Below are 14,645 nucleotides of genomic sequence, written 5' to 3'. Positions count from 1 at the left end.
GGTTACACCAGGCTGCCAAAGCTCATAAGGCTTTGTTTATAATAAGTAGTGGAGGAGCTTGGTTCACATGCAAGATTAAACTGCTGCTTGTGTTTCTTTCTTTTCTCACATAAGAAGACAGGAGTGGTGTGAAGCTGTATCGAGAAGATCATAAATTTTAAAGAGGTAGTCTGCCATTTCAATTTTTGACTCCAGCACAATGGAAAACAGATCATGTCCCCTCTCTGAGTCACCGTGTGAGACGTGCGCTATCATGATGTGTTTAGTCTTACTGTACAAAATCCATCTGTGAGTTGGATTGCCCCCCTCAACTCCTCCCCTCCCCTCTCCTGCTCGGCTGAAGGGCATTCCTGTGGTGAGTCTCAGCCCTCCCGCTTACTGGCCTGGGCTGCGTGCTTTTTTCATGGCTGAATCTTCAAGGGCAGGTGCTGAGTGTGGCGTAGAAGACAGCTTAATTATTCATCACTGAAAGATAAAGACAGTGGTGTTGTTGGTGTTGTTAAAGGAGAAGGGGCAGCTTGATTGTGACAGAATGAATTAACAAGGGAGTGGTATTGATTTGTGATCACTTCTAGTACAGTAACAAGTATGTGGATGGCATCAACTGAACACCAAACCCTCTCATTGCTCTTGCAGCGGAGTGTGTGTTTGCTTTGTTGCATCTGTGCTGCATCATGAAGCTTTAACTTGAAGCGTCCTGAGTAATGTGCTGCACTGTGCATCTTTACAAACTCATAAACATACCTATCAATAATCAGCAGGCTTTATGAGGTGGAAATCTGGATTCTTTCACTCATTCATCAAATTGTTATCACTGCTAATTATCCTCAATGTGTTGCATTTGGAGCTCCCAAGGCATCTTATATTTGCTTGTAGAAATATAAAAATTAGGTCAAATGTTCAGTGCATGGAAGCGGGTAAGCAGCCGACTGCGCTTACTGATGTGTTCAAATACGCTTAAGACAGCCGGTTTAAGGATTTGACACCACATGCTGGTTTTTCTGATTTGCAGAGAGACTAGAGTCCTAAAACTGTCAATCTGGAGTACACAACTTACAGTAGTTATCAACCACGCGTCTTATCATGCTCCAGTCGATAATATACTGTCTGCTGCAAACTCTCAAGAGTGATACTGTTAGTCTGCTGGCTCGTGTAGCTCTCCAGCTGTTTCTTACTATAAATCCCAAACCTGCTCTCTTATTGTCTTTTTATAGCGGTTACAAAATCCTCCATTAGTGTGGTTGTTGGAGCTAGAATTACTGATATATCTGAGTGTTTACTGGCAGGTTTACCTTCCATTGCTGGACTTCATTATCATGTTTCAGTGTGGTCTACCTGAAAAAATCTATTTCCTCACATCTGTGTTTGGAGGGCTGCTGCATGCATCTGTATTTATGAGCTCTGTGAGTTACCATGAAGGGAGGGAAAACATCTGCTTTTGTTGTGACTGGACCACATGTTGAATGAGAAGTGCGATAAAAAGACCAGTTTGATTCTCATTTCTTACCACACCTATGAGAACAGAATTGTCAATGCAAGGTAGGGCATCTGGAAATGCATGTACATGTGTTGCATCAGTGTTACTACACACATCATGTCATAAACCCACTCATTGAGTCTGGTAAGCAATTAGATCTCCCTCACCGTCTGCCTTTTGTGTACTGTCATGAACAAAAATAAACCTGAGTGAGATCAGATTTCTTCAGCAACCATGTCGGTGTTGTAATGAAATATCAGCACAGCTACATTTTATCGATCAATCAATCAATCAATCAATCAACCAATCAGACTTTATTTATAAAGCGCTTTTCATACAATTAACATTGTAACACAAAGTTTTGTAAATAAAAACAATTTAGAATAGAATAAATCAAGAAAAAGATAAATTAAAGACCCCCCCATCCTAATCCCACCCCACAATCCTAAGGTTAAGAACACAATATATGCAACAATAATAATAAAAAACATAAAATAAAATAAATAACATAAAATAAAATAAACTGGAGGTAAAATAGGATGTTAAATAAAACAAATGTCTAAAATAATAAAACACTAAAATATTAAACCATTAAAATAAAAGAAAATGATATACTTAAAAAATAAAAAAAATAAGTACATAAATGAATAAAATAGAATAAAAGTGACTAAAATTTTAACTAGATAATAAATAAATAAATAAATAAACAATTAAATGAATACAACAATTAAGAGTCCTCTACCTGAAGACCTGAAGACCTGAGGGCTCTCACTGGCTCATATGATAAAAGCAAATCTGATAAATAAGAAGGGCCAAGACCATTAAGAGATTTAAAAAGCCATAAAATAATCTTAAAATCTGTTCTATCTATTTTACAATGTGTTGGTCCAGCAACACCTCCTTCTAACATACATACAGTTGCTAAACATATGTCAGTATTTTCTTTTGTGTTTATGCTCACATTTCAAGAAATCCAATGCTCGGTAAATGTTGCAAAATAATCAGTTTCTCCCTACAGAAATCGAGAAGGCAAAGTGGATTTGTGTTGACATCAATGTTGCTTAAATTACATTGAGATTATTGCCTAAATTGAAGAGCAAATCAGTGTATATAGTATCTACATCTCAAGAGCAGAACTCAGGAGTTTCTCCAATGAAAAAAAAAGACAGCAGGCATAAATATGTGGAGAAGAATACACAATTAATAGAAAAATGTAGAAGACTAGTCTAAACAAAGGTAATCAGATATAGTTTTGCTCACAATTGCATTGTGTCTGAAAAGCGCCTCTGTAAATATTTAGCATAGTTCTCATTTCACTCACTTTTCCTTTCACAATTGAAAGGGGAATTTAATTGTACTTTCTCATACCGAGAAGAGCAAACAAACACATCTTAAAACACTAATAAGTTGATTGAAAAAACATGGCAGCACAGAGCAGTTTGTAGACTTCTCTGTCGTCTCTCAGACTCAGTTTGGCAGTTTGTTAGTTCCACACTGGGGCTTGCTCTTCCTCCGTAGCTCCAGCCTGCACTTCATTAGCCTTCCTCTATTCCCAGAACTCCTGTAGATGTGACTCCTCTTTTCCGGGATGGAGGAATGTTTCTCCCTCAGGTCCGACTGATGGAACGGGTTGAGGCCTGGGTAGGGGTCTGGGCCTGTTTGTTCAGGATGTGTTGAGAGGGAAGAAGGGGAGAAAGAGAAATGGTTGACCCCCCCAAAATCCCTGTATCCCATGGCTGAAAATCACTGCCAGCTGAGCCGACATGCTTATCCATACCGACATCAGATCTAACAGGGACTCCTGGTGGATAAAGAGCCAGATTCAGTGACAGACAGTGTGGGGTAGCTTTTCAAGGAGTGTAGCGTCACTAACAGGAAGTGGGTTTAAATCAGCTATGGTTGCTCCTTCACCTGTAAGCAATGGTTCTACAATCCTTCACATTAAAGATACAACAGTGATTTCTGAGGGGATAAGCTTTTATGATACACACGTCATGTTCTGTACTTGTGTGTTGGTCATTGTTTGCTAGCTAGCATGATGCCTAATCATGCTGTTGTGTTTTAATCATTAGCTTTGTACCCATGTTTTTTAGCAATGTCCTTTTCCCCTAACTTTGGCATGTCAATATCATCAGCAACTTGGGATTAGTTTAGTTTATCTAAATAAATAATTTTAGAAATTATGAAATGAAAATGATCAAGCTAATTGTGATGCAGCAGCACGGAATATCTTTTTGCTTACGCCACTATCAAGATGTCCATCCACCACTAAAACAAGATGAAAACACAACTCTCTGACTTCTGTCTAAAGCAAAAGTACCTTTATCTTTGGCAAAAAGGGATATCGCCTTCTGCTCATGTTGGTCGAGAGGTAAATTCCAGATAAAAGCCATTTACTCTAAAACGGGTGCCCAAAGCGTGGGTCAGGATCCCCTGGGGGGTCGCCAGATGCAAATGGGGGGTCGTGAGATGTCTTCCAGAATGTTTTCTTTTAAAGTTATCTAAAAAAAAGTACATTTTACCCATATAGGTAGGGTCATTTTCTGCAGACCAGCTAAATGAAGCCACATTAATTAAATCGCTTTGAGGGACAGTGGTGGTCTCAAGTCTTTGGCACCTATATATTTGGGGTCGGGGGCTGGAAAGTTTAGGAACCACTACTCTAGAAGACTGAAGCGTCATGTCAATAGAAGGTAACCACAAAAGCTGTGTTTAGGCACACACTGATTGTTGATAGTCTCTTTGTGGACAAATACATGCTTCTGCCTAATTCAAGCAGCAAGTGCATACTTACTGCATATTAACCACAAATGTTGTTAGTACCCCATAAATCATCTAATGAAAATAATTTAGTTTCCGGGTTAGCTTTTTTTGGGGTCAACACATACGACACGTTTTGTCGTTCTCTTTGTGTGGCACCGAGCATGGTGCGTACACTGAGTGTTAAGTGTGTTGTGTTTTATCGTTTGCATTTTTTGACTTTGTCCTTTTTTTAAACTTCAGCACTTTTCGTCAGCATCTACGAGGAGTTGAGTGTACGTTTGAAAGTGTTTTGGTTGTGGTAAAAAAGTATAGAACAATCAGTGGCAGGGCAGGAGAATAGTTTGTCATTGACATACGCTGCCATCTTGAAATCGATCAGTTGTAACAACTAGGGATGGGCATTGCAAGCCAAAATACTATTAGATAATCATTGGCATCTATTCCACGATTATTTGAATAATTGATGTGGTTTCTGTTCTGAATCTGCCATTCCCCCCACTCACACACACACACCTGTCCCGTTAACAGCCTGTTTGTGTGGCAGTCACGCTAACCAGCAGCAGGTCGAGGTGCTGCTAGTAGTGAGCACTGACAGCGTCTATGTCAATCTTTATGTCGGTGTTTTACATTTTATAGCCAAGCTCTGTCTCTGGAAATATGTGTGTAGTAGTGTGAGATTCAGAAAACGGAGAAAATCACTGCGACTGTCACGAATGTTTTCTTCTTCATTTGCTATTTAATGCAGTTAGCATTCTTCTTCTTCTGTTTGCTAATGCAGTTAGGAAATAGCTTTAAGACTCTCTCATTGCCCATCCCTACTAACAACCAGTTAATACAAATGTTAGTATAACTTTCCTTAGTCTGTCTTAACCATACAGTCACTTGTGCCTCTATACTGGAATAATATCAATCCACTCTGCTGTCCTTTTTTTTCCTTCAACATCCATTACATTTAAAACTTCAACTCTTAAAGTGCCTCTCTCTCTTCATTTCCCCCCCTTTTTTTCCCGCCATCATGAGCAGCTGACCCCACTCAGAGGAGAATTCAGTGACCTCAGAGCAAAAAGTACTGCAGCACTTATTCCCACTCTCTTTCTTCTATTCTCAGTCACACACAGTTTGGATGCTTGGCTGGAAGAGAGTGAAGCAGAAAAGAAAATGATAGGAAAGAAGATGGTTTCAGCACCCACTGGGGATAGAACAAGCCAGTACAGTAACTGCAGTGTTTTCAATGTTTTTGTGGGGCTGAGTGGGTTGGAGAGTAAACCTCAGAGGAGCACTGTAGTAGCTATTAAAAGAAGCCTGAAGTTTATTGTGATTTCAGTAGTTTAATGTAGACTTAACTGCCATTCCCTCAGTTATATTACACACTACACAAACTGAAATTGAAATTTATTTTAGTTGGTCGTTAGTTGCACAGAGATAAGGTTCCCAAAATTGTACTTAAGAAAACATTGAAACAGAACAGTGCGACTGAGTCCTCTTGCTTTGCTTACAGTTGTAGTAGTGGTGGTTTGACCCATGGACTGTATATATAATAGACAGCGTCACTCCGCCTTTTACCATTGTATGGATTTGAAGCCAAAATGTCGCAGCCCCATTCAAATGAATGGGGGAGACAGAGTTTTTGACCTATACTGCAGCCAGCCACCAGGGGGAGCAGTTTTTGTGGCGGCCTCACTTCGAGCCGAGCGAGTTGATGTCCATTTTATATACAGTCTATGGCTTTGGCCTAAATGTTTGTGTTAGCATGCTAACATGCCAAAAATGACAATTCAGATATTAAATTGTTTCCAACTATACCACCACTTAGTTCAGCATATTAGCAGTCTAATTATTTACACAAAGTACAGGTAAGGTGATTTGTTTTTACCTGATTTGAAGTTAATTGGACATAAACAAAGCTTATGATTATGGTCATAGTTGAAAAGTCTGGGTTAACTTATTCACTGTATTCTAATTCAAAGGCAGTCCACCCAGTAGCTGTTGAAACATCTGTCTTAAAGAAGAGGTGAAATGCCCAACTGACGGGGAGAAAATCTAGCATTGCTAAAATGTTATAAATAGACTGTAAACACACAACCTTGTCAGCCTCACGAATTAGCAAGAAACCAAATTACAAAATATATTTGATCATATCTCCAAATCTAATCCTTATATTATGTCAATATTTGTATTTGCAAAGTGTGCTCTACTGTTTTAATTACCCTCAGTTGTCTACGTTGGTTAACCTAAATTTATGTTCACAAATACCACACCCGTGCTCACTTAAACCATGCTGTCAATCAATCCTTCATTGAAGAAACTTTGAGATGAAATGTGTTCACTGGTTGTCTTCTGATGCTTTGAGAGAACACTATGCAACATTTAAATACAGGGGTTCTGATATCAGTTTGACACAACAGATTTTGCAGTGGCTTAAGTTTTGACTGTGTTGATTGAAATGATATGTTAATTCAGCAGTTTTAAGGCCTTCTGTATTGCCTCTGTTTATGTGAGTTGTTCCATAGTTTGAGTTGTGTGCACCTGATGTGAATTTTCTTGTGGCACAGTTAGTGCTGGGTGATAACTCCATAACGATAATTATCGTTATATAATTTTTCTGTATATAAATATAAAAAATATTCGATAAACATTCAATATAAATAAACATGTAATTACACCCCCGAGCGACTTAAAATGGAGAGGGCACTAATGAGCCTTAAATGTTAGTTGCCACCCAACATTAGACAGAATAAGAAGACGGCATTAAACAGCCAATCATGTTGCAGGATGAGAGGTAGGCGGGGCGTAAAGAGGTTCGGAGCAGAATGTAAACACAGCTGAGACAAGCGACAGAAACACTGAAGAAAACTCAAAACTTACCAGCTCAAAGCAGAGTCATTACCCTGACACTGTGTCGACTCCGAGTTAACTATTAACTTAAAACACTTCATTGAATATACTTTCAGGATGTGGGTAAAGGAAGAGCACAGAGACAACTTCTGCTGTGCATTTCTGACACGTTTAATGTCCAACATGACCGTAGGACAACTGAACACTGAACGACCGTGATGCATTCACTGCACTGTGGGAAACAACACCACTCTGTCTGTAACCCTTAGTAACCTTAAAGGGGAGAGACAACTCAGAACAATACTCTACTAAACGGATACACAGTAGACAGTTTTATATACATTTGTTTTAAGTTTAAATCATATTATAGAAATAACCTCTATCTGAGATAAATAAGAATTACAAACTAAAACTTCACAAAAAAAATCTCACTTTACACAAAAGACCTGCTTCCTGTTAGCACCGTCAGAAATGATGGATTCAAGAAGTTTGTCAGAAAACTAAATCCAGATACAAACTAACAAACTGTCTGGTTTCTGCAACTTTCACTGAGAACCAAAAATCTGCATTTAGGTTTAAATTAAATTATGATTTGGTACTGAAATGAATATTTTATCTTTTTCAATATCGCCCAGCACTAGGCAGAGTGGCCCTGACGGACCTTATGTGGGTCTATTCTTTTTTGAGAGAAAGGAAGGAGCCCACTTCAGACATTGCACAAAAATTGACCCTGCTGCTTTCTTTGGTTAACACCACATGCTGTTTGAGGACAGAATAATGTTTCAAGTGGCATTTAAACATACTCTTGACTGTTTCAATCAGACTAAATATTTTCTAAAGTCTGCCTGAAAATTATGTGTAGTAGCTTTGCAGCCACAGCAGACCTACAGGTTTTAATTTAACATGCTCAAGTGCTTTGTTGAAAGCAGAAGTCCCTTATTTGGAAGAGGTTATTTTCGAAATCATTTCCTGGGTCTGGACTACTGAAGCACACAAAGCCTTGCTGAGATGCAAAGTGTCTTATTTGTATGAGTAGTAATCTCTTTCAGTGCTCTTTGAATTTATTATGACTTTCCTCATCCAACTTTCTGTTTCTTCAGAATCAGTGGACAGGAAAGGACAAGTTTTAATCTGCTTTAGTGGACCATAAGTAAGTTATTTATTTTCATGTAAAGGGTTAGGATAAAATATCTGCTGCTTGAACTTATGACCATTTTCAGTTCCACTTTGTCATTCAGCATTTGCAGCTCTAGGCTGTCAAACTGGTGTTGCTGAATGTTGATTTGAGGCTGTCTAATGAAGGAAGTGGATTGTGTACACTGTATGGGTGTGTCATAGTTCAAACACATTAGTCTGCCAGTGAACGCTGAAAGCAGTCACTGTGCCCTAGAGGGGAAGACATGATAGCTGGTGTAATGCCGGTTATTGAGCAGGTGGGCACCACGTACACTGCAGTTTTTTTTTCTCTAAAGGACAGCTGAAGTTGTGTTTGCTCTGTCTTTCTACTCTGAACTGGACTTTGTAATGTGTATTGGAACAGTGTGTTGACGCTCCGGCAAACATGATGTAACTGCTATGGTCACTGATTGGCCCTGAAGAAAGCATAAACTTTAGTTTCCCGGAGGAGCCCGTGTACTCTGGACCTCACTTGACTGAAAGAATGGTGGACAAGATATGGAGGAAGAGTTGGCAGTTTATAGAAAATAGACGCTCTTTTCGCAATAAGCCCTCCGCTTGTAGTACGGCAGAATGTAAGAGTGAGTGAGTAACCTCTTGTTTGTTTATCACATTATTTGTGTAATAGGAAAAGAAGAATGTTTGCCAACCTTGAAGGATGTTTATTTCGCACTTGTGATTTCCAAATGTATACCACAAAATCCATGACAGATTCTTATTTAAGCAGATGTATATTTATATATATATATACAGTATATATTTAAAAGAAAAGTATGAGTATTTAACAGCTTACAGTTGAATGAAATGTGTTTATACTGCATATCATAAAGCTGTAGAATCAGCACATTCCAGATACAGCTTCATTCATTCACTCATCCGCTGCAGTTCACTGCTGAAATGTCATAAATGTTTAGTATTCTCCTGCACAGACAAGAATTCTCATTTAAAGACTTATTCTAACTGCTTAATTCATAAGTCCCAGAAGTTAAGCTACTTTTTGCTCTGACATTTCACAAGATGGATCAGAATAAAAGCTGCAATGAACCTCATAACACTTCAGTCAAAATCGGACTGAAAAGTTGATCCCTCCTCGTCTAATTATTTTTGGGAGATAATGAAATCTCTAACCATCCTTTTGCTCTCTTTTTGCAGTGTGGAAGGGGATGGGAGGCCCAATGACAGTGGCCCTTCCCTGGACGGTGGAGCCAGCTATGGCCAGGGCCCGGTGACTCACGGCTCAGCCATCAGCCCTGATCGCTTTGAAGGCCCCCTTTACAGCCACGGGGTCCAACCTGGACCTCAGAGACCCCGGCGGCCCAAGCTCCAGCACTCACAGTCCATCCTCCGGAAGCAGGCCGAGGAGGAGGCCATCAAACGGTCCCGCTCGCTCTCTGAGAGCTATGAGCTCTCTGCTGACCTCCAGGACAAACAGGTAGTTACCCCAGAGTCACTGGACAGTTTGCTTCAGAGTCAAGGTTCCTTACATTCTTGTATCCCAAGTGTCACATGTTGTTTTTATGGTCTGTGTGTTGGAACTTATCTGAAACTTGGATGTTATAAAGAGATATTATTCTTGGTGGGGAAAAAGCTGTTGCTGGAAAGCTAACACCAAAATAAGCTAACTTTTATGACTACTTGATATCAAGCTAGGAAAACCAATCTAAAATTCTGTGCAGTATCAGTAGTAAATCTACGTCTCCTTCTCTCTAGGTGGAGATGCTGGAGCGTAAATACGGTGGACGCTTCATAACTCGGCATGCAGCCCGTACCATCCAGACAGCCTTCCGCCAGTATCAGATGAACAAGAACTTTGAACGCCTCAGGAGCTCTATGTCTGAGAACCGTATGTCCAGACGCATTGTTCTTTCCAACATGAGGATGCAGCTCTCATTTGAGGGCCCCGAGAAAGTGCACAGCTCCTACTTTGAAGGGAGGCAGGTATCCATGACAGAGGACGGTACCCCGCTGTCCATGGCGCAGTCTGAATGTGGAGATATCGAGGTCCACCAACAGGCCAACATGACATCCCACCCAGCCCAACAGGGTGACCTGACGGATGCCATCACGGAGCTGGAGGATGCCTTCTCCAGGCAGGTCAAATCCCTGGCTGAGTCAATAGACGACGCACTGAACTGTCGCAGCCTTCAGGGGGACGAGGGTCCTGACCCAGAGGCCATGGGCTGCTCTCAGGTCGAGAGGGAGGTGCCCTATCAGGTGAAGTCTCACCGCAGGGCAGCTGGACGCATACATGATGAAACAGTGGCATCCTATAGTGATGTTACTTTGTTCATTGATGAGGAGGACATGGGCCTGTCGAGGTCGGGGGATCAGCCCTCCAGTACAGAATCAGACTTGAGGTTGCGGTCAGTCAACTCCTCCCAGGAGTACTGGCCCACTGACCCGAAAGATGAAGGTCGGGACACAGACACGAGCTGCCGCAGCACTCCTTCTCTGGAGTGCCAAGAGCAGCGTCTCAGAATGGACCATCTTCCTTTGTTGACCATTGAACCTCCTAGTGACAGCTCTGCAGAGCACAGCGACCGTTCTGAGCGTAACTCTGTCAAACGGCCGCCTGTGTACGAACCGCATGGCCATATTGTAACGTCCTCCCAGGCGAGCCCTAAACACATATCCCACGGACCCCCACCTCGGGCTCCTTCCCGTGATGATGACGCGCCTCTGCGCCATCGCCACCGCCAGCTGGAGAGCCATTTAGCCATCAACGGCTCAGCCAACAGACAGAGCAAGTCAGAATCTGACTTCTCTGACGGAGACAATGACAGCATCAACAGCACATCCAACTCCAACGACACCATCAACTGCAGCTCTGAGTCGTCCTCCAGGGACAGCCTACGAGAGCAGACGCTCAGCAAGCAGACGTACCACAAAGAGACTCGCAACAGCTGGGACTCGCCCATCTTCAGCAATGATGTTATCCGCAAGAGACACTACCGCATCGGCCTGAATCTCTTCAACAAGTAGGTACTCAGCTGTGCTGGAGCAGCTGCTTGACAAGTGTTTGCACTGATTGAGGGTGGAGAGGGTGGAGGTCATGATACAGAGACTTCCTGAATACTCATTTACTCTCTGTATATTGTACTATAAACTGTTATTGGCCCCATTGATGTCACATTTCAAGGTGTGTAACAATTGTTGTGATAGTTACAATTGGCATGATGCTCTGTTTGTTAAATATCTGTCAGAAATGGCCCACTGACCATTTCTTGCATGTCTTTCCCCGCTCTCTACTGCCCACATTTCCTGTCTCTCTTCAGCCTTCCTACCAAATAAAGCCCAAAAAATATAACTTAAAAAAAAATAAAAAATGACTAAGGTTGCAAAATTCCAGGAATTTTCAAAGCTGGAAACTTTCTGTGGGAATTAACGGGAATTTATGGGAATAAACATGAATAAACCAGGAATTTACTAAATTTAAGTTTGGCTCTTAATAGAGAACTTAAATATAGTTGGGGAAAATATATTTTAGCATAATCCTGACTAAAACAACCAGATTTCATGTAAGTACAGTTGAATATCTATGCTACATTTGAGCCTGTGAACTACACAAAGTGAAGTAAGTTTTGATGATATTATGTGGTCATATATGTCACAAATTTGATGTGTGGTACTAATGTTTAACTTACAATTATCAAATTTTATTGTATTATTTTCAATGGATGTCTGCTTATAACAAAACAAATGTTTCAGTCAGACAACTCACATTTAAATTTTCTATTGTAGCAGCAAATACATATTCATGTTTGGTGCCCAGGATCCAGCCTCATCACTCCCTGCAGATAAGTTTACATGCAGACATTGAGGAGTGATGAGCAAAACATACTGAACACCCCCGGAGGCTGCAGGTGGATGCTGGGAGCAGCAATAGGCATGCAAGCAGCAGAGGCGTTGACAGGCAGAGGGAGAGATGGGCGATTTTCCCAGTTTAAATAGCCCGTCAATTTGAGAGGCAGAGGGTGGGATGGATAATGGTTATGAGAGTGGGACATGTGACGTGTATAGCAGTGCAGCTCGAGTTGTCTGCCTGAACTAGCTCGCAGGCATTGCTCCATTTATGCTTGGATATAGTACCTTTCCATTATATTACCCTCAATTCCCAGTTAATTCCCATGGAAAGTTTACAAGTTGGAATATTTCCAAAATTCCCTAGCTTAACTTCCCATGGAAATTTACCGGAAATGACATTCCTAAATAAGTATTCCTTGTAATGAGAGCAACAGAAATACATGCATTAAACTTGAAAGATGTAGAACTCTGACATTCATTAGAAATATTGTGTATTTCTGTCTGATCAGTTGTTAGAATTTTGGCAACTTTGATGAGATGTGTCCATAGCCCTAATTGATCACCTTATTTTTCCTGTGTACATGAGTTTTGTTAACATATTAATGCTGTTTTACAATTTAATACAATCACTCAGTCAACAGGAAATCATTATGAAAGTATAAAAGCTGTAACTAACTGTAAGAAATACCTGGAGGTATTTTTTTTCAATGCAAGAAAAAGAAGTTGCATGCTTTCTCCTCATTTTTTAAATTAACCTGCTCTCCAAATGTTGAATTTATCAGGAAGCCAGAAAAAGGCATCCAGTACCTGACTGAGCGGGGATTCATCCCTGACACACCGGTTGGCGTGGCTCACTTCCTGCTGCAGAGGAAGGGGCTGAGTAGGCAGATGATTGGAGAATTTCTCGGCAATCGTCAGAAACAGTTCAACAGAGACGTCCTGGAGTAAGTCCGATTTTTCTTTGTCTCTATCTTCCTCTATCAACTTGTTAACAGTGTGATGAATGTAGGTTTGGGAGAGACACAAATGTCTTAATTGGAAATATGTGTGAATATACTCCAGACAAGGGTCCTTGTTTACATGCACAACAATAAAGAAAGACTGATATCTTTGAACTCTTGGGGCCTTTGTCAAAGATCATCTAATTTTGTAAAGAAAGGAGAAGGGTTAACAAGGAATCCTTCATGACATCCTCTTTTATGAACAATGAGCTATCTGTCAGGGTGTGAAATAACTGTCGATGTGCACACAAAACATTGCACTCCGTGTCTGTGTTTGATTTTTCTGACTCCATCTGTTCCCTTGTTCACCAGCTGTGTGGTAGATGAAATGGACTTCCAGAGCATGGAGCTGGATGAGGCTCTCAGGAAATTTCAGAACCACATCCGCGTTCAGGGTGAGGCGCAGAAGGTGGAGCGGCTCATTGAAGCATTCAGGTTAGCACATACCGACACAGATCATTGAAATATATCAAAGAATAGACACAAATGGAAAAAAGGCACCGTGACATTATGAAGGATGAATAGTTTTTTTATAATAAAAGGACAAAAATACTTCCTGCAAAACTTTCAGACCAAGTGGCTTCAAGGAAAATGAATATGCAAAAACCAAAGATCCTAAATGCGTAAGGTTTCAGTTTCTCAAAACACAACATGATATGTTTTGTACATGAGAAGTAAAAAGCGTTAAGCATCCTTTGTAAACCTCACTGCATTTTGAAAAGTCATCCCTGCAGGGTGTCATCACAGCTGTGATGTGTAGATAGTAACTAGCACACAAAAGAGAAACTGTATCCGCCTCACTTCTGTTTTTCACTCACTGAAATGTTTCCTCACCATGAGTCTGGTAATTAGAGATGGTTCATATTCTTCTCCTGTGTCATGTCTCCAGCCAGCGCTACTGCATCTGTAACCCCACGGTGGTGAGGCAGTTCAGGAATCCTGACACCATCTTCATCCTGGCATTTGCCATCATCCTCCTCAACACTGACATGTACAGCCCCAACGTCAAGCCAGAGAGGAAGATGAAGCTGGAGGATTTTATCAAGAATTTAAGAGGTGACTGAAGCAGTGGTCATTTCGTTAACAAAATTATGGCGATAAATGTTCGTCAACGACTAATTTTTTCATGACGAAAACAAGACTATGACGAGCTAAAGTGCATCACTGATAATAAAAACTCTGACGTATGTTTTGATTTTGTTGACGAGGCGATGACTAGACGAAAACTTTAGTTGCGGATCGCCGGACATTGAAAATCCATGTTTCCTTCGCTGTGTGTCTAATCTTTAGAAATAAAAGTGATGCATTCCTGTGACAGGTTGAGTTATTATTTGAGGGGTGCAGTGTTAGCTTGGTCACTACCTGCAGCAGGTGTGCTGTGTGAACCAGCAGGATGAATACCCCCGGTGTGCGTTAGTGACAAAGACACAAACGGGGGACGTCTGTTTAATATTTAATGTTTGACGTTTTTGCCGCTATTACCGTAAAAAGCTCCCGTCTACAGCTTGATTTAATCCAGTTTGGTGATACATCAGACACATTTAGTAAGTTTTGATCAACTCCTTGTCATCAAAGATGCAGATGCATTT

The 14,645-nt window shown here is 40.8% G+C and overlaps 1 protein-coding gene across 1 annotated transcript in view; it reads left to right on the top strand.

Moving 5' to 3' along the window:
* The window catches only part of LOC117821626 (IQ motif and SEC7 domain-containing protein 1-like), a 130,925-nt gene that overhangs the window by 102,972 nt on the left and 13,308 nt on the right, over positions 1-14,645 (top strand). The window contains 5 exon segments of the mRNA XM_034696040.1: positions 9,404-9,683; positions 9,962-11,229; positions 12,838-12,999; positions 13,369-13,491; positions 13,946-14,112. Of these exon segments, the coding sequence (XP_034551931.1) occupies positions 9,404-9,683; positions 9,962-11,229; positions 12,838-12,999; positions 13,369-13,491; positions 13,946-14,112 (2,000 nt within the window).

Source organism: Notolabrus celidotus, chromosome 11 (genome assembly GCF_009762535.1).
Source record: "Notolabrus celidotus isolate fNotCel1 chromosome 11, fNotCel1.pri, whole genome shotgun sequence".
Classification (NCBI taxonomy): Eukaryota; Metazoa; Chordata; class Actinopteri; order Labriformes; family Labridae; genus Notolabrus; species Notolabrus celidotus.
Note: the sequence above shows the minus strand (reverse complement) of the source record. Positions and strands in the feature narration are given on the sequence as shown.